The sequence below is a fragment of the Haliaeetus albicilla genome, chromosome 4 (genome assembly GCF_947461875.1).
Source record: "Haliaeetus albicilla chromosome 4, bHalAlb1.1, whole genome shotgun sequence".
In the NCBI taxonomy this organism is placed as follows: domain Eukaryota; kingdom Metazoa; phylum Chordata; class Aves; order Accipitriformes; family Accipitridae; genus Haliaeetus; species Haliaeetus albicilla.
Genome location: NC_091486.1, coordinates 35,518,518 through 35,540,918, shown reverse-complemented (window position 1 = coordinate 35,540,918; position 22,401 = coordinate 35,518,518). Strand labels below are relative to the sequence as shown.

Here is a 22,401-nt window from a genome sequence, read left to right as displayed (position 1 = left end):
TAATTCAGTGAGCATTAAGAAAATATGATGCCAGAAACACTGGAGAAATTGATTGTGGAAAAGCTTTGAAAAGGAACACTTCATGAAGTAATGAAAGAGCTGGTGTCTTGTATACTGCATTAGAAGCTCTAGAGCTCTATTTATAGACTTCTTTTCCTCTCCAGTCATAAAGTAAACGATTTTCAAAACATTGGGAATGCAGCTCTTATTACAATAAAAGAAAGATTCTAATGAAATAATGCTGCTCTGATGTATTTTTTTAAACCAATTTTTGTAAACAGTCTCACATAAAACATGTCTTCATAGATTTGACCCAGTTGTTCGGCAAGCTCTTCCTAGCTTTGTCTCTTGCTTTTGAAAGGGCTATGGACAGTCTGTTGATAGCAGCATTAGAAACAGGAGATTTTGTAGAGTACTTTGTAATGATTAATAAAGAAGTTTTGTGGGAGAGGAGGATGTAAACAATGTTGCCTTCCTTTTTTATTTTCTCCCTAAAACTGCCTTGCAATACTGATTAAGTAACTACAGATGGCGGGCGGGGGGGAAGTCTCAAAAAAAGAGAATAGTAGGCTATCTAGAGCCCCATAGGAAATGTAAGACTATTGGTAATGGTTTGGAAGTTGAAGGCATAACTAGGCTCTTTCTTCCTCCCCACCCCCCCTTTTTTTATAGTGATGACAGTTAAGCTGCAGTGATACTAGTTTGGATGGACTTCAGTTCCTAGCGTGAACACTTACTTGTATGACTAGTGTTCACTTAGCTTATTGACAACATGGGATTTACAGTATGCAAGGGTTTAGTTCATGTGGATGAGCAGCAGTTAAAACTTCATACTTCTATTTATCTAACATCTGTACAGCTGCAAGTTAAGAGTAATAAGAATTTACTAATTCTAGTTTAAATACTTGAAAGTTTCATATGAAATAGTCTTGATAATTTAAAGGTAAAATCATAGAAAAATAGGTAGGTGACGGTTTTGCTGCATTTATTCTGTGTTATAATGGGACCTAAAAACTGATAGATTATCATGGCATACAAGTAACACAAATGTAACATTTCCGTTTAAATATACAGCAGCATAGCAAAGGTCTGTAATTATAATCTTTTATGTTGTAGTTCAAACTGATTTAAAATCCATTATGTCTCACGTTTTCTTGTTTCATCCTTTTGATTCAAATTTTATGTACTAGACTAGTCTAGACTATTCTTCCGGTTACTGAAGGGTTTCATACAGCTGGAGTAGAAATATACTAAAATAGATATTTTGCTAAGTGCTACTTTTTTTGTACTTCTTTAAAAAGGAGTTTAAAGGTGTTATTAGAACTTAATCATGTCATTGTATTATGTTCAACGGGCCTCAAAGACATTGGTATTGATTTATTAAACAAGCTTGTCTTATTACTGGTTTAAGTTACTAGGCTATGATGTAATACATAAGTGGTAGCATTACTACAATCTCATGCATTTGATTGTCATATCCAAATAATAATGTATGTTCTCTAAATATTTGCAGGATCTGGTTTCTTTGTGCAATTTCCATAACTACGATAATTTGAGACACTTTGCAAAAAAGCTTGATCCTCGCAGAGAAGGTGGTGATCAGCGGGTAAGTTAATATATGTGTTTAGTGAGTATTGCATGTAGACATCAAGAAATACGGAAAGTTTTGTCTAAATGCAAAACTGCTCAATGACATGTATTGCATCAAAGCTTTCAGATAAACTAGTTAGTTTACATTATTAGTGGACGCTTACCTGGGTGGACCACGCTATCACAGGGTTTAGTATAGTAGAATTTCATATTAGATTTGTAACTCCATTTCATACAGTTCATCTCCCTTGCTAGACTAAGTATATGGTGTCTGATAAAAGTTGCAAAGAGTTTTACTGTACTGGTTGCCTTTAATAAAGATTTGACCAGCTGGTGGGCTTAGCCTTTCTGTTCTGTGCTGCCATGCATGAGATGTATGTTTAGCGTTTTTTGACAGTGATATCTCTGAGACCACATGACTTGCTGAGAGTTGCACAGGCAGTGAATTCAGGCATTTACAGTGCTGTAGACAAGTGCCAGTTACTAAGGAAGCAGTATAAGCAATCTCTGGGAATGAACTGAATCCACTGTAGCTACATGTGGAAAAGATAAAAGTGTGAGGGTGCCTGAGATAAGGAAAACCTCTTTGCTTTTATTACCATTAATGTTTTAACTAAGGCATGAAGATTTCAATAGGAGAAGATACAGTAGAAGGATTTTTAAAGTGCTTCTATTTGCATGTGTACGTCTAAAAAATACCCAATTTGGAATTTGAATTTTTTATAACGGGAAACAAGAAAATAACAGTTTATGTGAAGAGGTGAAAAACTTGAGTCTGTTAGCATTGACTGCAAGTATGGATTTTTTTCCTTCAAATACACTAATAAATAATGTATGTTGCTTGAACAACTAGCATTCCTTTGGACCAATGGACTATGAGAATCTCCAGCAAGAACTTGCTTTAAAAGAAACAGTATGGAAAAAAGTGTCACCTGAATCAAACGAGGACATCTCCAGAACCGTAGTGTATAGAATGGAAGGTCGGGGAGAGCAAAACTAAATGAATGGGTTCTAGTTTCATTAAATTCTTCTTTTTAAAAACCCTCAAGCATCTCTAGATTTAACTTTGATTTTAATATTGTTTGCCTGGTGTTTCATTTATATATACATTTTGTGTAAATTCTGTATGCTATACCAAAAAGACTGTCAAAGTTCAAGGGTGGTGGTGGGGAAGCACATGCAAACAACAAAACCCAAAACTGTTAAATGACTTTTGTAGTTACTTAAAACACATTTACTTTAAAAAAAAGAAAAAGGTAAATCTGAATGTTTTCAAAGATATACCAGTTTTGTGTATATCTGTTTATTTTTGTTTATATCTGAGAATTTTAAGTAAATTAACTTTAGAGCTAAGCAAGAACTTACAGTGTGTGCTCTGATCAGGGTCAGCATGTAAAGATACAAGAATTTTAATTAAAAGATAAAGTAAAATAGTGTCAGCAAAATACAGCAAATTCATGTATCTCTAAATTGTATATTAAGTGGAGATAGGTTCTGAGTCATGTTTTACTTTAACACGAGCTTTCAAATTGTTTTGAACAGAAATGGATCCTTTGGATATGCCATGCTAGTGAAGATTTTTCTTTTTTTTTTTTTTTTTTTTTTTAATCAGACCTTTAATAATTATTAATGATAACATTTAAATAAAAAGAGCAAAAATGGCTGGGCAGGACTGGGAGAAGGGGGAAGAAAACCCTGCCTTGTTTGCAAGGTAACTAATGCAGCGGAAGGATTTCGTACCAAACTCTTTTGAGTGTCTTGCTAGCTGCTTGTACTGCCAGCTGGTAGTTATGACTCAGAAGTCTGCCTTACTAATAATGCTGTGCTCCACCCTAGAGAGGAATGTAAGCAGTCTTGGGTTTAGAGTGGTAACCGAGTAGTGAGCAGGAAATACATTCAGAGTAAAGCAGATAGGTAGATATTATTAAAACTGTTTACAATTAACTTATTTTTCAACTGCTAATATGGGCACATGTTCATATATATGATCAGAGGTTTCATTTACTTAGACATGAGCAAATTTTTAAAAAGTGATCACTAATTGCTACTTTTTAAAATGATAGTGAGTTTGCACCTCTGTCAGCTTGCTAAGAAACAGGATTTGCATTATTTGACAGGCAACTGCATCTGTTCATCTGCATAATTTGATAATTTTGAGTATCTTGAGTAGGGTGTAGCTTGAAATGGTGTATGTAAGCTTCGAAGAGCTCAATAGGCAATGCTGGACAGAGGGCACAGACTTACTAAATTCTTGACACTTGTAGCTATTAGATTCTTAATGATGCTAAAAATCTTAGAAAATTCTTCTCTATAATGTTTTCCCCATTATAAGTTTGCAGATAATCTGATATATCCCATGCCCAGTACACATCATGCAGAGTCTTGGTTTATAAAACTGCAGAAAACTTGTCTGAGTAATGATAAATGGTATTAGCTTGTTGAGGATTTTAAGAGACAATGACAGATAATTCCTTAGTAACACTTCCACCCCTTCTCCCTGCCCCCTCCCCCAATCCCTCTCCCTTTTTAGTTTATGTAAAACTCTGAAGTGTGTTAATATGCGAGTTTTGCATAAGGGGAGAGTTAGGTTTTTCCTGCCCCTTCTTTGACCCATCTGGATGTTTATGAATTCTGGAAGATGCATAAAGCAAAGCTGATGTTCTCTGAGAAAGCAAGCTGTTCTTAATTACTCTGTTTAGGTATTGTTAGTTTTGCATAAACATTTGAAATAAGCTCTGACTAAACCCTCAATAATCTTCATCTAGCAGTGTATTGTAAAAGGATGGGCTTCCTGTCTTTGAAGCCTGCAGGCAGATTAAAATGTTTAAGCAAAACAATATGGAACGTCAATTTTCAGTGAATTTGAAGTCCTACTGGGATGAAGAGGTAAATCTGTGGTGCAGATGTCAGTAATAAATGTGAGTCATAAATTGCTGAATAGTAGCTGTTTTATAATCTTATCACTGATGATAAGGTTAGGTTTGTCAGTGCTTATCTTGAAAATAAAGTAAAATAAGTAAAGGCAGAGTCTTGAATTATAAAAATGTTTCACCTGTTTGAGGATTTTACAGTAAACTAGTAGTTACAGAGACGTAACAAGTGTTCAGATCCTGCAAAACTACATGTCTTTACCTGAAATACCCTCGATTGCAAGAGGGAACATAATTGTGTCTGTGCTGCTACTGCAAGTATTTACAGTGATGACATGTTGCTGGTTAAATTACTAGTTTAATTAAAAAAGGAAAATGTATGATGCAGGGTTTGCTTGATCTAATTCTGCACACGTTATTTTCTGATTTTTAGTACTATTTGAAGCTCATTCTAAAAATGTGGTTGCAGATGGAAAATTGTTCCTTCTGGGTTTCAACTTGAAAATAAAAATCTTTACTGTATTTATGTTTGTCAGTTACATACCAAACTTGTGGTAGAGGCAAGTCCTGCATGGGAAATATAAAATTAAGGAAACTACTAGATCTTTCATATGCATAATAAGAATATTTAGGGTACAGCTTACACAATCTTTACTTTAGATATATATATTACAGTTCTGTAATATATGCTTTTGAAGCCTGTCTCAGAATTTAAGCCAGCCTCTGGTTAGGAGGGGTCAGGAGGAGAATCCTTTGGACCAATTAGTTTGTAACTTGCCAACACTCTCAGTTTCTTGTTCTGGCCTGCCATTTGTGCAGATGGCTCTTCTTCATGGCAGGGTACGCAGATAGCTGGGCCACAGTCAGGTCTGCCATGATGACTTACCCATTCCTGCATTATGTTTGGTGAGCGGGTCTGAAAGAATGTGGTGGTAGAGGCTAGTCATTGAGTGTTTGAAGTCTGCAACGGTTTTAGTGTTCACCTGTGCTACAGTAAGAGCAATTCTTGATATTCAAGCATTTTAGCTGTTTGTTTGTTTTTCTTTGTCGGCATCATTAACATTTCATTAGAAATGTAAATGCTTTTAAAAATTTTATTTTAGCATTTGTGTTGTACCTTTTGGCTCAGTTGTTAAGTTACCTGTCTCGTTTTCCATTTTTCATTTGCATTGTATGTTATTTATGTATCTTGATTTCCAGCATGCTTATTTTTGTATTGTTTAATAAATTTATTTTAAGCTGATTTTTATTGTATTTTTTTCTCTCAATGGAGAACAGATTTGTTCAAACACATTTTTGAGACTGAAGTGAGATAGTGAGCACTCCGTTCTAAAAAAGATAAAGTTCTAGAAAAGTAGGTGGAATAAGCAGATTTAGTTAAACCAGTCATTGAAAACCTTCCGAAGATTTCTTAAACATTTTGTACAATAATCTAATTATTTTTCTCTTTGAACTGTTATCTTAGAAAGTTTAAAGCAAAAATCAAAGTAGCAAAACTTTCTCACCGTGACTTTTCTAATAAAAATGTCATGGTGCAGTAGGATGTTAATGTCACTGTGTATTTGTGTGGTTTTGAAGATACTAATTCAGTCACTTGGAAAATATGTGGTTAATGGTACCAGTGCAAGGTTAGTAACTGTTCATCCTGAGCATTATGAAGTGAAAAATACAGCTTGTAATAAATCACATATAGCAAGGAAGGTGGTCCAAAAACCACATCCGTGTAGTAGCAACAGCGGGGTCTGAATAATGGTTAGTTGAATCTGGGTTCCTGGCAAAGTACTTGCCCTTTGTCACAGGCTTACTTTTTTTTTCCGTGAAAATTTATTTGAGATACTAAATAGTAGAGGTATTTGTAATGTGACGATTCTGAGGTAAGATTTTGTCATGAGACATACGACTATACTGAGGGTGGCCATAATTATTAACTTAGCTTTTCTGTAGATTGGTTTATAAACTGCATTACTTAAACAATGTTTTTAAAATTCGCTGTATGTTCATTGTACATAAAATATCACATACCAAAAGAGTTTATTCTCTAAAAGTCATAAAGATGAGCAAAGGTAGAAGAATAGTAGATACAAAGAGAGAACCACAGGTGATTTATTGTAGAATTACTTTGGCTCTTATATTTAGGTTTTCATTGTGCATTTGTGTCAAAAGACCAGTGGGTGGGTAGATGAATAAAAAGGCAATGGAGTCAGAGAGGGTGGGCGGGGGGGGGGATAGGTGTGTTGTTTTTTCATTGCTCTTCTTTCTCTTGGTCTTGATACATACATGTCATTGATGCACAGTAGTTAGCTGGAGCAAAGTAGTTAATTATGAGCTTCATAATTTATATATAGTGTTTTAGTATCCTAAACATTGTAGGCTTTTACTATTTTATTTTTTTAATTTTGTTTAAATATCTCTGTAGTTTTTTGGTGGGAGTTCAGAAACAGTTACTCCAGTGAAAGAAGAATATACTTTTCAACGGAGTTCTTATTGGGATGACTAAGTACACCTAATAATTTATCTTCAGTGCAGAGTCTTTTTGAGGAATTTGTCACAAATGCCTATATTAGTTGCAGGGATGGCCAGAGGCTTTAAATCAGGTAGAAATCTAACTAAAGCTTAATCTTTTTTATCATGCTGGTATCTTGTCTGTTCTATAGTTTTTGTCCAGTCTAGAAAAGGCATGAATAAACAATGTGTGTAATGATGTGCTTTTAAAGGATGGGTCATGCACAGCCCCATTTTCTTTCAGGAATTTATGTCCTGATATGTTGAATAGTTTGTTGCAGTGTAAATTATTAAAATACCTACTTTGAATCAAGTGTGGTTTTTGATTTACCATTTGCTCCTTCTAGAGAATATTGTGTGCAAAATAGAAATGCCCTGTTGGCTTTTGGTTTACATGCAAGTAGAAGTTAATTTTATTGGTGTCTAATACTGCTTTATGCAGACTTTTGATATCGCTTGAACCCTTAGCATTTAAAAGTTTTTGCAAGACTTAGGAGTGGCACAGCTCTGCACGTAGTTCGGTTACTTCTGAAAATGCACATGCGTTTCTTCTGTGAGTAGCAGGCCTTACATAATGGTTATAGCTGAAGCTGCAGTTTAACTAAGTAAAGTCCTACAATAGAGTTTAGGCTGGCAGAAGAGTGGTCGTGGCAAGTTTGTTGGGTTTTTTGTTTGGTTGTTTTTTTCATGAGTTTAAGTAGTTAAAACAGAACTTCATTTAGGTAATGAAGCTGACATGGATGCATGACCTAGAGTAAGGCTGTTAAGAGTTAACTGGACTGTGCAGATTTTTAAAAAGAAAAAGACGGGTGTCCTGGTTTCAGCTGAGTTAACTGTCTTCCTAGTAGCTGGTACAGTGCTGTGTTTTGAGTTCAGTGTGAGAAGAATGTTGATAACACACTGATGTTTTCAGTGGTTGCTAAGTAGTGTATAGTCTAAAGTCAAGGATTTTTCAGCTTCTCATGCCCAGCCAGCGAGAAAGCTGGAGGGGCACAAGAAGTTGGTACAGGACACAGCCAGGGCAGCTGACCCAAACTGGCCAACGGGTCATACATGGGACATCACATCTAGTACAGAAACTGGGGGGAGTGGGGGCGGGGAATCACCGCTCAGGGACTAACTGGGTGTTGATCGGTGGGTGGTGAGCAATTGCACTGTGCATCGTTTGTACATTCCAATCCTTTTACTATTGCTGTTGTCATTTTATTAGTGTTATCATTATTAGTTTCTTCTTTTTATATTCTATTAAACTGTTCTTATCTGAACCCATGAGTTTTACTTTTTTCCCCTATTTTCTCCCCCATCCCACTGGATGGGGGGGGAGTGAGTGAGCGGCTGCGTGGTGCTTAGTTGCTGGCTGGGGTTAAACCACAACAACTGGCCCTTTTACATGTTGGGAGAGTAATAGACACTTGGACACCTTGGCACTAAGGGTGATGAGGAAATAGGATTGAAGGAAGGACAAGGGGAAAAGCAAAGAATTCCAGAAGACTTTTCTACCCTCAAAAATGTTCCAGTCAGCCATACTTTCATGTATTTCATTTATGCAGCGGACATGGGGGGGGGGGGGGCATATCTGTTGTAAGGTAACGCTTCCCAGTTTACCTGCTGCTCTGCTCTGATTTTGACCTAGCTGGCACACAGCTGGTGCCTTCTGTAGTGTTGTCCTCATACTTTCCTGATACCAGTTATGTTTGCAGAAGGCAAAAGCTGTCTTCTGCTTATCTTCTTTCCAGACTTCCTCTGACCCCTTTATCTGATCACTTACAGTGGATATTCTCCAGTTAAGTAGCGCTGTTATTTTGTAAATTACAGGCAGTTGGTAGTACTTCTCCTGTTAGAGATCAGTGTACATTAATTTCATTGTTATTTGGTCAGACTTGGAATACAGTCTGACTTCCCCTCACCCCCCCCTTATCTGCACTTCTGTTAATCTGTTTGGCTTCATGATTTTTCAGTGAAATTGTTTGAATTTGATTCTTGTTTTTTCTGAAATATTCTGAAGATTTGAAATAATTGTTTTGATAATACAGTCAACAAATACCTGTTATTTTCTTTGGAAGGTTCTTTAATAGCTAAGTGCTATTGTTAAGCAGGCTTTTCACTTGAGTTGCCAAACAGCTGGTATACAGAATTTGAAGTATTCGTATGTTGTTAGTACAAAATTCTTGTGCACACTGTAAATTGGGAATTTATCTTCATACTGTATCTTCTCTTAAATTAGGTCAGTTTTACTTAGCTGGGTGCAGTCATCATAACCCATTTGTATGAAGTGCAGGAGATTCTAGTGACTGTAAGCAACCTGAGAATGAAACCATAACATTGTAGAGCTTGGAAGGCACCTCTGGAGATCCCCTAGTCCAACCTCCAGCTCAAAGCAGGATCTAACATCAGTTAGATCATGTTGCTCCAGAACTTTGTCAGGTGTTGAAAACCTTCAAGGATGGGGTTTCTGTAATCTCGCTGGGTAACCTGTCCCAGTGCTTTATCACTTCCATCAAAGAATTTTTTCCTAATCTCTAGCTGAAATTTTCTCTTTCTGCAGCTTGTGATGGTGATTCCTGTCTTTTCACTGTGCATGATGAGCTTACTGTCATGGGCAAGTCTGTTGGCCATAGGGAGTCCTAGAAGTGGCATAGGTAAAAATGGCTTTTGGTCAGCAATAACATTTTTACCTCCTGCTGTATTTTTCTACTGGATCCTAGGGTTTTTTTGGTTTTGTTGGGTTTTTTTTTTTCATTTAATTGTTGAAAATAAAATGATTTAAGGATTTGAAAATGCCATATTCCCTTTATTTTTCTATTAAAGCATAACAGGCTAAATGCAAACGTGGAAGTATGTTATTTCTGAGGGACAGCATGTTACTATTTGATCAGAGTGCTTATCAAAACAATGAACTGAGAACACAAGTGGAGTGATAGGAAGAGATAATGTTGCTTGCTTCCTGTTGATGTCATTCGCTAGTCCAGCTTTTTCCTTGAGGCAGGCAACTTTTTGTTTTTTCAGGAATTACTCATTCAGTATCAATTTTTTTTGGACTAGTAGGCCTGGTTTTGGTTATATGTGTAGCTCTGGCTTTCTATATGGGAAGTGCATTTCACGCTTCTTTTAAAGGACTTGTCCTTTAAACTTTTCCAACCTGTAATTGTTGGAAGACAACTATTTAAAATGTAATCTTGGTCTGAGAATAAACTGTTGTGATCAAACGTGTTTTATAAAAACCCACCCATGCCACTGCAGAAAAGGATTAAGAATTATGATTGAGGACATGGAGAAGTAGGCTAGAACAGCTGAGTATGTTTTGTCCCATGCACCAAAGGCAGATGGGGATTAATGTAACTGTTCCCAGGGTTTGAAGATAAAACCCTGGAGGTGGAAGATCTGTTTAAGCAAATAAATATTTCCGATGCAAGAAAAGCAGGTACTGAGTAAATAGTCTAAAAATTAGAAGAAGGTTTCTAGAAGGTTCCTAATACTTTAGAAACAACCCTCCCAACAAGAGTAGAGTGCAAATTTCTGGTAAGGTTTCCCCTATTCTGCTTTCAGCCTGTAGGGTGTAGTCAGTCTCTTGCTAGTAAAATTTCAGTGAGTGTCTTTAGAGAACATCGTCTTTTATTTTGGGAATAATTCCAGCTCTGGGTCCTGTAGTTAAGGGTAAACTGTTGTCCATAAATAGACAAAGTACCTACAGCCTGGGAAGCGGGAGCATTATTCTACTGGACTGTATGGATATCAGGTTGTGTGGATATCAGTTGTAGTCAATAGGTCCTTGAAAAGGCAGACGTTCTTTTGTCCTGTCTGCTTAATACAGCTAGCATCACTAAAGCACCCATCAGCATTCTGCTTTATTCGTGTGACTATCGTTGATCCCAGTCCTTTGGTCCCAAATCTTGCAGTGTTAGTAATGTCTGCATCCACTACTTCAAAGGCTCTTGTTTTTTTCCCAGCATCCGGAGTCAACTGGTCAGTGTTCGTTCCCCTTGACAAGGTTTCTGTACGTATTCTGTATGTTTTTCAATGCAGAGGTTAGCCTATGAAAGGACTGATCAGGAACTACCAAAGTCTGTATCATGAGATGATGACAACCCTAAGATTCCTGTAATAGTTTACTGCAAGAATTATTATTTTACCATTTTGGAACTTCCAGTCATCATAATATATTGACAAAACATTATTTCATTACTGATAAGAAATGCTGAAAGAGTTTGACAGCAGAGTGGGTTAAAGCCTTTGAGAGGGTCATTCCTTTTTTTTTCCACATAACTTTGATGCTTTGGACACGGCAGCAAGATTCAAGTATTTCCATCCAAACTACTGGTGGCGAGTGCATACCACCTAAAACTGAAAATTTGCCTGGTCTTCATCTTCTGACTTGAAGGGTGAAAGTCTTTATGACTCTTTATGCCTTAAATGTTTCACTTGATCTAGTAAACTTTTTGTCGAAATAATTTGTCTACCTGCTATTCCATTGTCATACTATTCATGGCAAACAACACAGCAGTAACACTGTTTGTCGTAAGGACAGGAGACAGGCTGGATTTTTCTATTACTGCCTCCTGTTAAGTCATGGTTCTCTGGAACTGCCTGATACACTATAGTTATTCTAATTTGGTTTTCCTTAGGTCTTCAAAAATTTTGCTTGCTGGCACAATTTATGAGTTTATGAATGTCCATGAAAGTTGTTTTTGTTTATTTGTTTTTTTGAAAAAAGAAAGTGGAATCAGCTAACTTGAGGTCTTAAGTCTAGTGAAAGATGGTTACATTTTTACTTCGTATTTTGGGAGTTTTGTCAGTGACATGCTTAGTTCTGTTGTCTCCAAATGTAAAAAGTGTGTTAATTCATTGATACCAGAAGAAATTGGAAACAGCAGGTGGAACCAAACATGACTGTGTGCATTGTAATCTAGTCAAGGCAGTTCTGGTACTCAAGTTTCTCTCCTCTTCCCAGTATTCATACCTTTTGAAATCAACATAATTGTCCCCCCAAAAAAGGTTATGGGTGTGAAGCAAAGGATGAGACACCTGGAAGTAACTGTTAGTGAGTAGCTCTTGAGATCAGCTACTCTTCTACCAGACTCATCTGTTTGTCCACACACACGTGTGCACAGGGAGGGAAGCTCTCTAGTCATTACATCATCATCTAAGCCCTGGTGAAGCTTCAGCATTAGTTACTAAAGGCCTCCTGTGTTGAAAAATTTAGGATCGTCTGTGAGTTGTTCAGGGGTATCTATGACAGAGCAATATTGACCGTGTTCATCCTAGTGCCGGTTCTTAATATTGCGTACCGTAGTTGTGTATAAGGGAATCTTGAGGCCTTTTTTGCAGGAATTGTCTTCCAACTAGAGAAGTTTCTGTTCCTGGGGTCTTCTAATCTAAATCTGATGAAGTCGATTGCTCTGAGTCTTGAGCTCTGCCTTGTGTGGTTTTTTCTGTGTACTCCTTGAACCAGTTCATCTTTTATGGTGGTTTTATCTGCTACAAAGGGGAAAGACAAAATCAATCATACACTGCTCTTCCCACAATGTTTCCTGCTGTCATGCCGAGTAATCCCTGCCCCTAATGATGGTACGGGAAAGGAGAAACTTCCCCATCCATACGCTCTAGACATTCTTATGATACTACGTAATACCTTCTAGTAAAAATAAGTTTAAATGCTCTGTTTTTTGGGGAGAGGCTTGATGCAGGGATTCAGCTAAACTTTGGTTTGTGTGACCCACTCTCCACCTCTGGAGCTCAAGTTCTGGAGTCAGTATTGGTGAAGAATTGATTCTTCTGCCTCTGTTGGGGGAGGCGGTGGTGGGAGCGTGGGAGTTGAGAAACACGGCTGGCCAAAACAGCCTTGGCTCACCCTATGGGGTTTACACATCTCAGGAGTGGAATAGATGGGCATGGTCTTTCTGAAAGAATCTCAGTTACTGAAGGTAAGTAGATGTCTCACCTAATCTAGTAAATATTTTTTTAATTGTTGGACTCTTAATTCATTTTAATTATTCTTATCTGTAATTTAAACAGAATCAGTTTACTAATACTTTAGAATTAATCAATAGCCAGAACTGTAAATAATAAGTCATTGCAAATTCACCGCATTTGTTGTCATGAAATAAGGTCTCTGCTTCTGTAGCTTGCCATCTTCAAGGACAGTTCAATCGGTGCCGTTGTTACTGTCTTTCAGGCACTTGAGCAAAACCAAACATAATATGAAGTAGACTATTACTTATGGATTCACAAACTATATTGGAAATATATAGTATTTTAAATTTCATTTACAAGATACTAAATCTCATCTATCATTTAAAAATCAGAAGAATTAAATGTAATAATCTCTGAGCATGCAGTGGCTGAATTAATTGTAGAACTGAGCTCAGTCCTATCTATGACTCTTGCTTTTCTCTGTATGAGTTAAAGGGTATTTCTTTGACTACTTGAAGAGCTTGCACCTCCTGCGTGTTAGTATTTAAGATGAATTAGCCTTTTCACAGGTAGAGTGATGTTCTTTTGAGGAATACCAGTGACACAGACTCTTTCCAGAAATTTGTGTCCACTTGATGACCATCTTATGAGCAAGAGGTTGGTATTGGAAGAGGTGAATTCTGGTTAAGTCTGTTTTTCATGGCTCCAGATGTGATCAGAAGAGAAAGTACCTTCTGCTCCCAGTTACTGCTTCCTGTGTCCTTGTTAAGCTTTTAAAATTTTATGCAAAATAGTATGGTAACAGGCCAGAAAAGATGGACAAACAGTTATGGTGTTGTGCTAGTTTGTAGCAAGTATCATTTTTAGATGATTTTTAAATACCTAGATTAATTTGAAGTATTCTGATGAAAAAAGGACTTCAGGCAGAGATGGGCAAAGAAACTCAGTTTACCGACGGTATTGATACTCTAATTATTTGCAATTTTGGGTGCCATAGTCTAGTACATCAGACTTTTTGACCTATCTCTAAAAGGTTTGAAACTGAAGGAAATACGAATGGTAGGAATCCATTCAAAACTGGTAGATGGGGGACACACACACACACACACGACGACTGTCTCTGCTCAGCCTTCACTTTCAGGAAGGCTGCCCTTTTCCTTTTGTGACTTCAGTCTATATGTTTTCCAGTAAAGGAGATTGACAGTTGTTCTTGTGTTGAAGGAAGGGGCTTCTGATTTTTTTTTTTTCCCTGGTGTCAAGAGAAGCCTTCAATTTATATATTTGGTTTAATTAAATGTTTCTTATATTCAGCTACACGTACAGCTTCTGTGATGAGTACTGAGATGGAGCTACCAGCACAAGCTTATTTGTATGTTAGTGTTCCTGTGTCTGAACTGAACCTGGTCAAAACTCCCTGTTCTGTTTTCAGATTTTAAACGGACACTTCTAGGACCATAGAAATTTTGTCTGTCAGTGTGTACCAGCTGATTCAAAAATGTAGGAAGTCAGAAGAAGAAAATGACCAGCCTTATTCTAAAAGATTGAATTTGGATTTGAAACAATTCTGAAAGTCGAATTGCAGTAAGACATTTAAAATCCTGCTGGGATTTTGCTCAGCTTGATACACAGTTTTAACAACAACAACAAAAATTCTTGGTACCACATAATTTTTCTGTTGAATTGATTAGTTTGTTATTAAACAGTAACACCTGTCTTGTAACTTCTCCCACCTTCCTTCTTGCTCTGTCCGACGTGCAGTCTGATGCTGGGGTGAGAGGCAGTAGCCACAGTGCTAGCCCCTCGGGGGCTGCCCTTGAAATTCTGTCTCGTACGCTGACTGCTAACGGAGCAGCCGTTCATTTCCCATAGCCTGCCTAGCTGCTTCTGGCAGCTGCCCACTGCTGCCATCCTGATCTGTAGTTAGATCAATAATATAAAGGTCAAAAAACTCTTTTAACTTACAAAATTATCCACCACATTTGTATCATGTTTAGTAAAGTATAACTTCATGAAAAAGCAGTAATATTACTGCTTTTAAAATTTTTTTTTTTTTTTAAATAATGCGTATGTTGTGTTTCTGTGTCATCAGCTCAACTATCCAGATGCAGTAAGGGTCTGTGTGTGGATTATAGAGCACAGGTGTTTGTTGCGGTCATAAATGCAATGTAACTCATAAAAGTGATTCCAGACTGAAGACTGTCAGTACTGTATTGCCATCTGATATGGCCAAGGGGAGACTCAGAAGCTCCTTTCTGAACCTGGGTAAATAACTAAGTGGCTTGCTTGAGGTTTTTGCAGCTCTAGCAGTACAGTTGGTTTAAAGCTGCTTTGGGTATGTATACGTGAAAATACAGCCTCTTGTGTGGCTGCAGTCTAGACACAGCTCATGGGCGAAGAAACTTTCAGTATTCACACGAATTGTGTTTGAACATGGCTGCTGAAAACTGCAAGGCAGTTGACTGAGGAATAAATAAGTGTTTTATGAGTCCGTTAGCTTGTGCTGTTGGTAGAGAACGATGTGAATAACTGCTGTGCAAGCAGCATTTCAAGTTAACTCCACCAGGGAGACTCCAAAAATAAACTCCATGGTAGCAGCATTGAAAGTTACTCTTGCAGCTTTGACTCCAAAAATAAATGCTGCACCCACAGCTCGTAAAACTAAAGGAGCCTGGGTGTCATCCCCTGTCCCAAGCTGCAAAGAGAAGCTTGCACCATCTAGAGGAAAAGAAATGATAGTTGATGTGTTAGAAAATGGACCGGAGAAAAAAAACCACAAAATCTCACTTCCTGTGTTAGTTTCAAAACACAGAAGAGTAAATATTTGCAGATTCTAGAGCTATTTTTGCCCTTTCTTCAAATCACATGAGGAAACAAGGATCAGCAGTGCAGAAAATAGGCTAAAGAGATGGGGGGAAAAGCCCTGAAGAAGAAATGAAAGTTTTATGGAACAGCTAGCCTTGTTTGTATTTTCAAGTATTTTTGTATGTTATTAATGTGTGTAAGTGTATGCATTAGTTTATTCACATATCCTCTAATTATTTCTAGTATAATGGGAACAAAGACTTTCCCAAGGAGTTCTAACTTCATGAACTTCTTGTGAGCCTTGTGTTCATTTAAAGTCGGGGCAAGAGGCTCTGTTAGAGGCGGTTGGCGCTGGGTTGCTCTAGAGGTAGGTGGGGCCTGTTGATCACTCTTACTCAAGCCGAAAGACTTATTTTTGCATGCTTCAGAAAGTTATTTAGAGAAATTGTCTTTTCTTAGGTAACTTAGTTTTCCATAGAATAAGGTAATGCTGTGGCTTAATCCAGAGGCTGCTCAGAGTGTCTTCCTGGACTGTCCATCCCGAGAAATACTCGGGGGCAGAACCTCGCCAGGCGAGCCCTGGGACCGCTTCAGAGCCGGCCGTCGCCTGGGTGGCACCTAAACTAGTCTGGGATTTGGTGAATAAAACACAGCGCTTAAATTTGGGTGTCGTATCCTGGCGGGCTGCTTGCGTGGGACTGGGGCACACGGGTAAGTACGAATGTTCACGTCTCAGCTGTGAAACGGGGATAATGCTTAGCTGTGCTTGGAGATCTCTGCGTGAGAGGTGTTACACGTGCACTTCTCCAGCAGTGGCACATCTAAATACCAGTTTGGGTGTTAGAGAGACCTGTTTGTGCCAGACTGAAAACTTGCAGTTTTAGCTGGAAGAAACTTCAGTGGGAGGGCAGAGTAATACTTAAGTGCTTTTGACAAACTCGTATTGTTTTGGCTGGATATTTGTTGGCGGTTCAGTCTTAGTTTTTACTTTTAAAAGTAAATGTTTTACTTACCCTTAGGTAATAACTTTCACTTTATTTCTTGGGAAACAAAGCAGAAGCTCAGTTGCAAAGATACTAACTTTTGATTGGGATTTCTTTGCCTACAAAATACAGCTTACCTTCATGTTGAGGAATGGTATTTTAAAGGATAACTATGGCTGTCTCTTCTAGACTTGAACAGTGATTTTTTTTTTTTTTTTTTAAACTAGCCTTGTCAGCAGACCCCAGAGAGCAGATTCCAGTTTATTGCAAATTAATTGTAAATACAAACATGGTCAATTTTTAAAATAGGTGGTCTTGTCTCGTCTGAACATACAGACACCTGCTTTCCTCTTTGAGATTCATCCCTGGTTTATTTTTGTCCTTTTAGGGACTACTTGCATTCTCCTTTTAATTTCAAAGTTGAAGCTTCAAAATTCATTTTGAGCAGATTTGTTTGGGTTTTGTTTTGTTTTGAAACCTTACATGCAGGAAGCAAGTAATCTATAGGCTATGCTTCAGCATAGTTGAATTAGAAGTTCAGTGTGTAAAAACTGGATGACTAAATTGTTTAATTTGTGCTCTAGATTTACTTTTTTCTAGTTTTTATAGGTCACCACTGCTGTTTCAGAATTTATATTGGCACCTTAGATTTCAGGAACTTTTTTCCATTGATAAAATAAGCATCTAAAAATCTGCAGTTTTTCCGGAGAGCAGGAGGAATGATTGCTTTTTGCTACCTACTCAGACGACCCTCGTCAGGGGATCCGCTTTAGGAAAAGCGGCAGAACAGTGTTACTGTGAAGTTGAATTTCTGTTGATTTTAGAGCTTTTATTACTTTGCACAGTCCCTTTTGGCTCACGTAAACTCTTTGCTTCTGCCTTACTTGTCACTACTTGGTCATTTGCGAAGGTCAGGAGAATAGGAGGAGTTTACAGCAGTCAGTCTCTGCCCGGTGTGAAACGTTAATCCTCGTTCGCTAGACACACGCTCACCTTAAACAGCTTAAAAATCTATTTTTTGCATTTCAGAGTTAATCCAGCGCTGAGCCGGATTAGCGATGCCATGTGCCGCTAACAATGGGTGCGGAAGCTCGGCGCGTACGGCGGCAGCGGCGGCAGGCCTTTCGGCGTGGCGGGGGACGGGACCTCTTGGCGAGCGGGACCTTTGCTGGTGTGCTCAGCACGTCGGCGTGACCCGGCTGCCGAACAGGGGTGGCCTTCAGCGGGGCGAGGAGAGAGCCTGGACGGCATCAGAGAAATGGCTGAGCGCCTTGCGCTCTCGTCTTTCCCCAGGTTGTAACAGTGTGCAGCCAGGATCCACGGTTTTGAAATAACATCAGTTGGACTTTTCGTATAAATAGGGAGATTGTGCTGCCTCGTCCTCGGTTGTTGGTGCAGGTGCCAAAGGAAGATAGCCGAGGTATCGTGAGTGCAGATTAACTGTGCTGCGGCGTTGGTAGGTTTTAGCAGTGTGGAGAGGTGTGCCTCAGAGACGCTTCCAGACAAGTCGGTCCGATTTCTCCGGTGTATTCTGTCTACGCTGGCGAATAGCTGCAGAGCTTTAGTCCCACTCCAGTGCAGCTCTCCTGCAGCTGGCAGCATTTTTCGGGAGGCTGGGCGGTGGGGTATCATGCACCAAGAGTCTTGCTTATCTGGGACCCGCTCTGAGATCCCAGTGCATTGGGACCTGGGGCCAGTACGACAGTTGCTCGTCATTAGGGAAGTGCTGGGCTGCAAGAGCTGAAGTTTATTTCCCGATTTATCTCTACACCCCTGTGCTGTGCAGGGGAACGTTTAAAACTTTGCTCTTCAAGCCAGTTGGCCAGGAGGGCAGGGTTCCCAAATGGAAACACTGCATCCCATTTTAGGCACAAAAAGAGAGATGTGAGAGAAGAGAGCGGTTGGCCAGTTTTTCTCAACTACCTCTACTATCTTTCTCTCTTACCCCCCCCCTTGTTGTATTTGAAAGTCTCCTGTCAGTGCACTGGGTCTGATGCATAGTAAAGTTCAGATATGGTAAAGTTCTTGAGAAACAATATGCATTCAAACAACCTTTTTTCCCCAATGTTTTGAACACCTTTTTTGAAGGTTAACCTGTGGCATTGTCCCTAAATATTGTGTAAAGAGCACTGGAAAGATTAGGGGGTTCTGTTTGGTTTTCCATGTTTCCTCAGCCACCTGGAGAAACAGTAAAGTTGGAAGTAATATTTTTTTAGACTGTAAATTCTGTGATGTTTTCAAAGAAATTGGGTGGGGGGGAGCGCTCTCAGGAAGCAGGATGCAGTAGGAAATTAAAATCCAGATTCAGTGACCTTTTTAGCTAAGAGCTTCTCATGGAATTAATCCAGCCCTGAGCTAAATTAATTTTTTTCTAAAGGATTTGTTTTCTTTGCATGCACAGCTGTTTGGCTTTTCTTTCCCGACCCAAGCGGCGTACGGAGCGGAGGCTCGCCTGCTGTGCTGGCGTCTCGTTGCAGCCATAGCAGTGCAGGACAGATAGCCCCATAGCGACAGGGACACACGGGCAGGTATGGACCATGGGGCTGGCATGGCCACCTGCTTGGGTTTGTTTCCTACTTGAGGTTTGGTTGTTTTATACGAACACTGAAGCATGTGAGGCAGTGGGCAGAAGGCGCCAGGTCGCTCTTCGTTTGCCTCGAGACCGTAGCAGTTCGTTTCCATCTCTGGGCCTCAGTTTCCCATCTTAGTGCCAATAAGGATAGCAGCTTGCTCTCTGAAGCGTTTGGAGAGTCTTCTGCTGATAGCATTAGACCTAGGCAGTGATACACATGCCGTTCTTCTGCGTTACAAAAACATCCTCTAAACCCGTCTATGTTACGAGAGAAGTGATTCTCAACTCAGGCTTGTATGGGGATTTGCTATTAGCCATCATGAGACTAAGACTATTTAAATAAGTCTTCTCGTGTCAGCTGGATTTGGGTGTGCAGCTCAACTAGGAAAGATGATAGCCCACCAAGGCTGTTCCCACATACCAGTCAAGCCTTTCAGCTCAATTAGATGTGTTGAAATTTCACTTGTGATAAGTAACTTCAGCATATTAATACTGAAGTTAAACTTATTATTTCATTAGGTTTTTCAGGTTGGTACACAGAGAAATTGAAAAAGAAAACAAAAACTATCATGTCTTACCAAAGTACTTTAACAATGTTTTTACAGAGAAGGGGGGACAGCAATGTACGTGCTTTGTGCTGGGCATGTGCTCCCTGGAACGCTGAGACAGCCCTTGTGTTTTGCTGTGCTTCCTCCATTCATCTGCAGTTGGTTTCACATCTGAATCCTGTTGCTTGAAGGAGACTTCTTCAAACCTTTTAGCACAATTAGGCTTAGGAGATACTTAGAATAACTGTGGTATGAAAGCTTTGGACTAGGAGTCACTTTAACAGTCAGTTTTCCTTTGTAACTTTCAGTGCTGTATCTTACTCGGTTTGTGCTTTTGGGGTTTGGGGTTGGTGTGTTTTGTTTTGGTTTTTTTTTCCCCTTTCTTTTTTTTCCTTCCCCTTTTGGCCCCCCGTGTTTATCTGAAACGTCTGCCGCAGCGGTGCGACTTCCTGCTGCTCTGAACTCCGAGTGTTTCCTTCCTTTAACTTGACTTCGGTGTAGTTCTTCAGCAGCAACAGTCTTGATTTTTGTTTCTTGTGCTGCTCGCGTTCTTACCTACAGACTCACAGAACGGTTAGTTGGAAAGGGCCTCTGGAGGTCGTGGTCATTTGGCCACCACTGACGTGAAGCAGGACTGTTGCCAGCATTAGACTGAGTTCATCGTAGCTTCATCCAGCGGAGTCCGAGACCTCTAACACCTACTAACCTGAAGGTGAAAATACAAGGTGTGGGATCTGGGACTTCTGATCTTTAGTGTTGAGTGACACAAATATTCCTGAGGAACCTTTCCTTGCTGGTTTCACTGCCTGGATGACAAGGCTTATATCCAGCACCCAGGAAAGAGGGTCATACAGGGAGGGTTTCATCGTAGCTGAGTGAGTAGTGCTCTCTCTTTCTGGCATGATGACAAGAGAGCTGTTAAGTTCCTCTGGTGTGGTGCATGCAGGTTTTATCTCCCATTTGACAAAAGGTGGAACAGTTTTTGCTCTGGGTTTGATACTGCTACATAGCTGTATGGTAATGTTTGATCCAACTCATGTATAGCAAAGAGACTCCATCCCTTCTCCTTTTATTAAATTTTAATAGTTAAGGAATTCTGTGCAGTAGAAAAAGGTAATTCATGGCTGTCAGGTTGAAGGTAAACTTTCTGTTCCTGTTTCTGAAGATGAGGGAGAAATTGAGGTCATCAGTGCAGTTAAGAGAAACACCAATACTGAGTATGGCATGTAGAAGATAATGAGCCACTCGGTGAGAAGCTCAGTGACAGAGTCTCTAAACACTTAAATTAGTTGCCTTGACCCTTGTGCCCTACTTAGGTTGAATGGATACAGCTCATCTGTTGTCCACTGGTTTATTTCGCCCCCACAGTTAAAATCATATGTTTGCTGCTCCCACTTTAGAGTTTCTTTGGCTCTTGATTTTTGCAATGGACCTGTTATTTCAGGCTGGTAGGCTGTGAGTTTGGGGGCAGAGAAATTTTTTTGGCATTTTTGAAGCCTTGATTGTGCTTGATTTTATGGCAGTCTAAGATTTTGTTGCAGCTTCTGGCAGCAAGCTGTTTTCACATAATTTTTTCTCAATGTAAATGATAGCCTCTTACATGATGGTTTACTATATATGCTGCTTAGATTAATATTCTCTTGAAAACTAATTGATGTTCCAGAAGATGCTCATGGAGACTTTATGTTCTTTCTTTGAATTCAAAATGTATTTTGTATTTGCAGACTTTTAGATTTTATTCTTGAATTCACTTTCTATGTCCATCTTTGTTGTTTATGGCTGCCGTTTGAGCAATTTCATTTCCTACCTTATAAAATTTGTTTATTTTTTGGCCTGGACTATGCTGCTGATAGAGTAGGGTACAGCTACAGGGTCTAGGTGTGTTTTGTTGCTAGCAAATCCAACCTAATTCTTCCATTAAATCATGAAAGTCTCATTTGAAACAGGGCAGGTAGCCCTGGGGGGGGGTGGTGTTTCAGCTATGATGGCTACATTCTGTCTGCTTTTTTTCTAGCTTCAGTTCAGTCCTGACCAGTTTTGGATAATTATTTTGTCATAATTGTCCTGCTAAATTTGTTTTTCTCCTGCTTTTTGTATCCCATTACCTTTACTGTTGTACAGAGAGCTGTCATATTTCCTCTCAAATTTCCTTCTTCTGAACTGAACAAGAAAAGATTTTTTCTTTTTGTCTGAACTTGCATTTCTTTTTGTTTTCATCCATCAAGAAGTTCATTTGTGATAATATGACCTTGGAGATTTTACATTATTTGTCTTAAGAAAGGAGTGGCTTTAACCTCTCCCAGGTTGCTGAGAGACATGGCTGAAGATGATTGTTAGAGAGCCTCAGGAATCTCCAAATTACATTTCGTTACATCATTATAGAAAATGAAAATGTCTTCTTAGCAAAATGTTCAGCTGAATCCAGAGGGATTCTTGGCCGCAGCTGCACTTGGAAAGTTATTTTTTGTAAGGAAGGAATGCGTGTTATTTTTATTTTGGTATTTTAACACGCATTTGCATTTCCCAGAAGCGTAAAGCAGCCCAGCCAAGATGATCAGTTACTTCTGAAATGGTTTTTGTTAAAGACATAATGTCACTTGCTCATCCTAGATCCTGCAAAAGGG

At 39.1% G+C, this 22,401-nt stretch overlaps 1 protein-coding gene across 4 annotated transcripts in view; it reads left to right on the top strand.

Moving 5' to 3' along the window:
• Positions 1-22,401, top strand: part of GLS (glutaminase) — a 69,613-nt gene that overhangs the window by 39,513 nt on the left and 7,699 nt on the right. For 3 of the 4 annotated variants that reach the window (XM_069781879.1, XM_069781881.1, XM_069781880.1), the window contains one exon: positions 1,514-1,606. In XM_069781879.1, the coding sequence (XP_069637980.1) occupies positions 1,514-1,606 (93 nt within the window). Of the gene's footprint in view, positions 1-1,513; positions 1,607-2,443; positions 5,704-22,401 lie in introns of those variants that run through there. The other variant, XM_069781878.1, reaches the window with a different exon arrangement.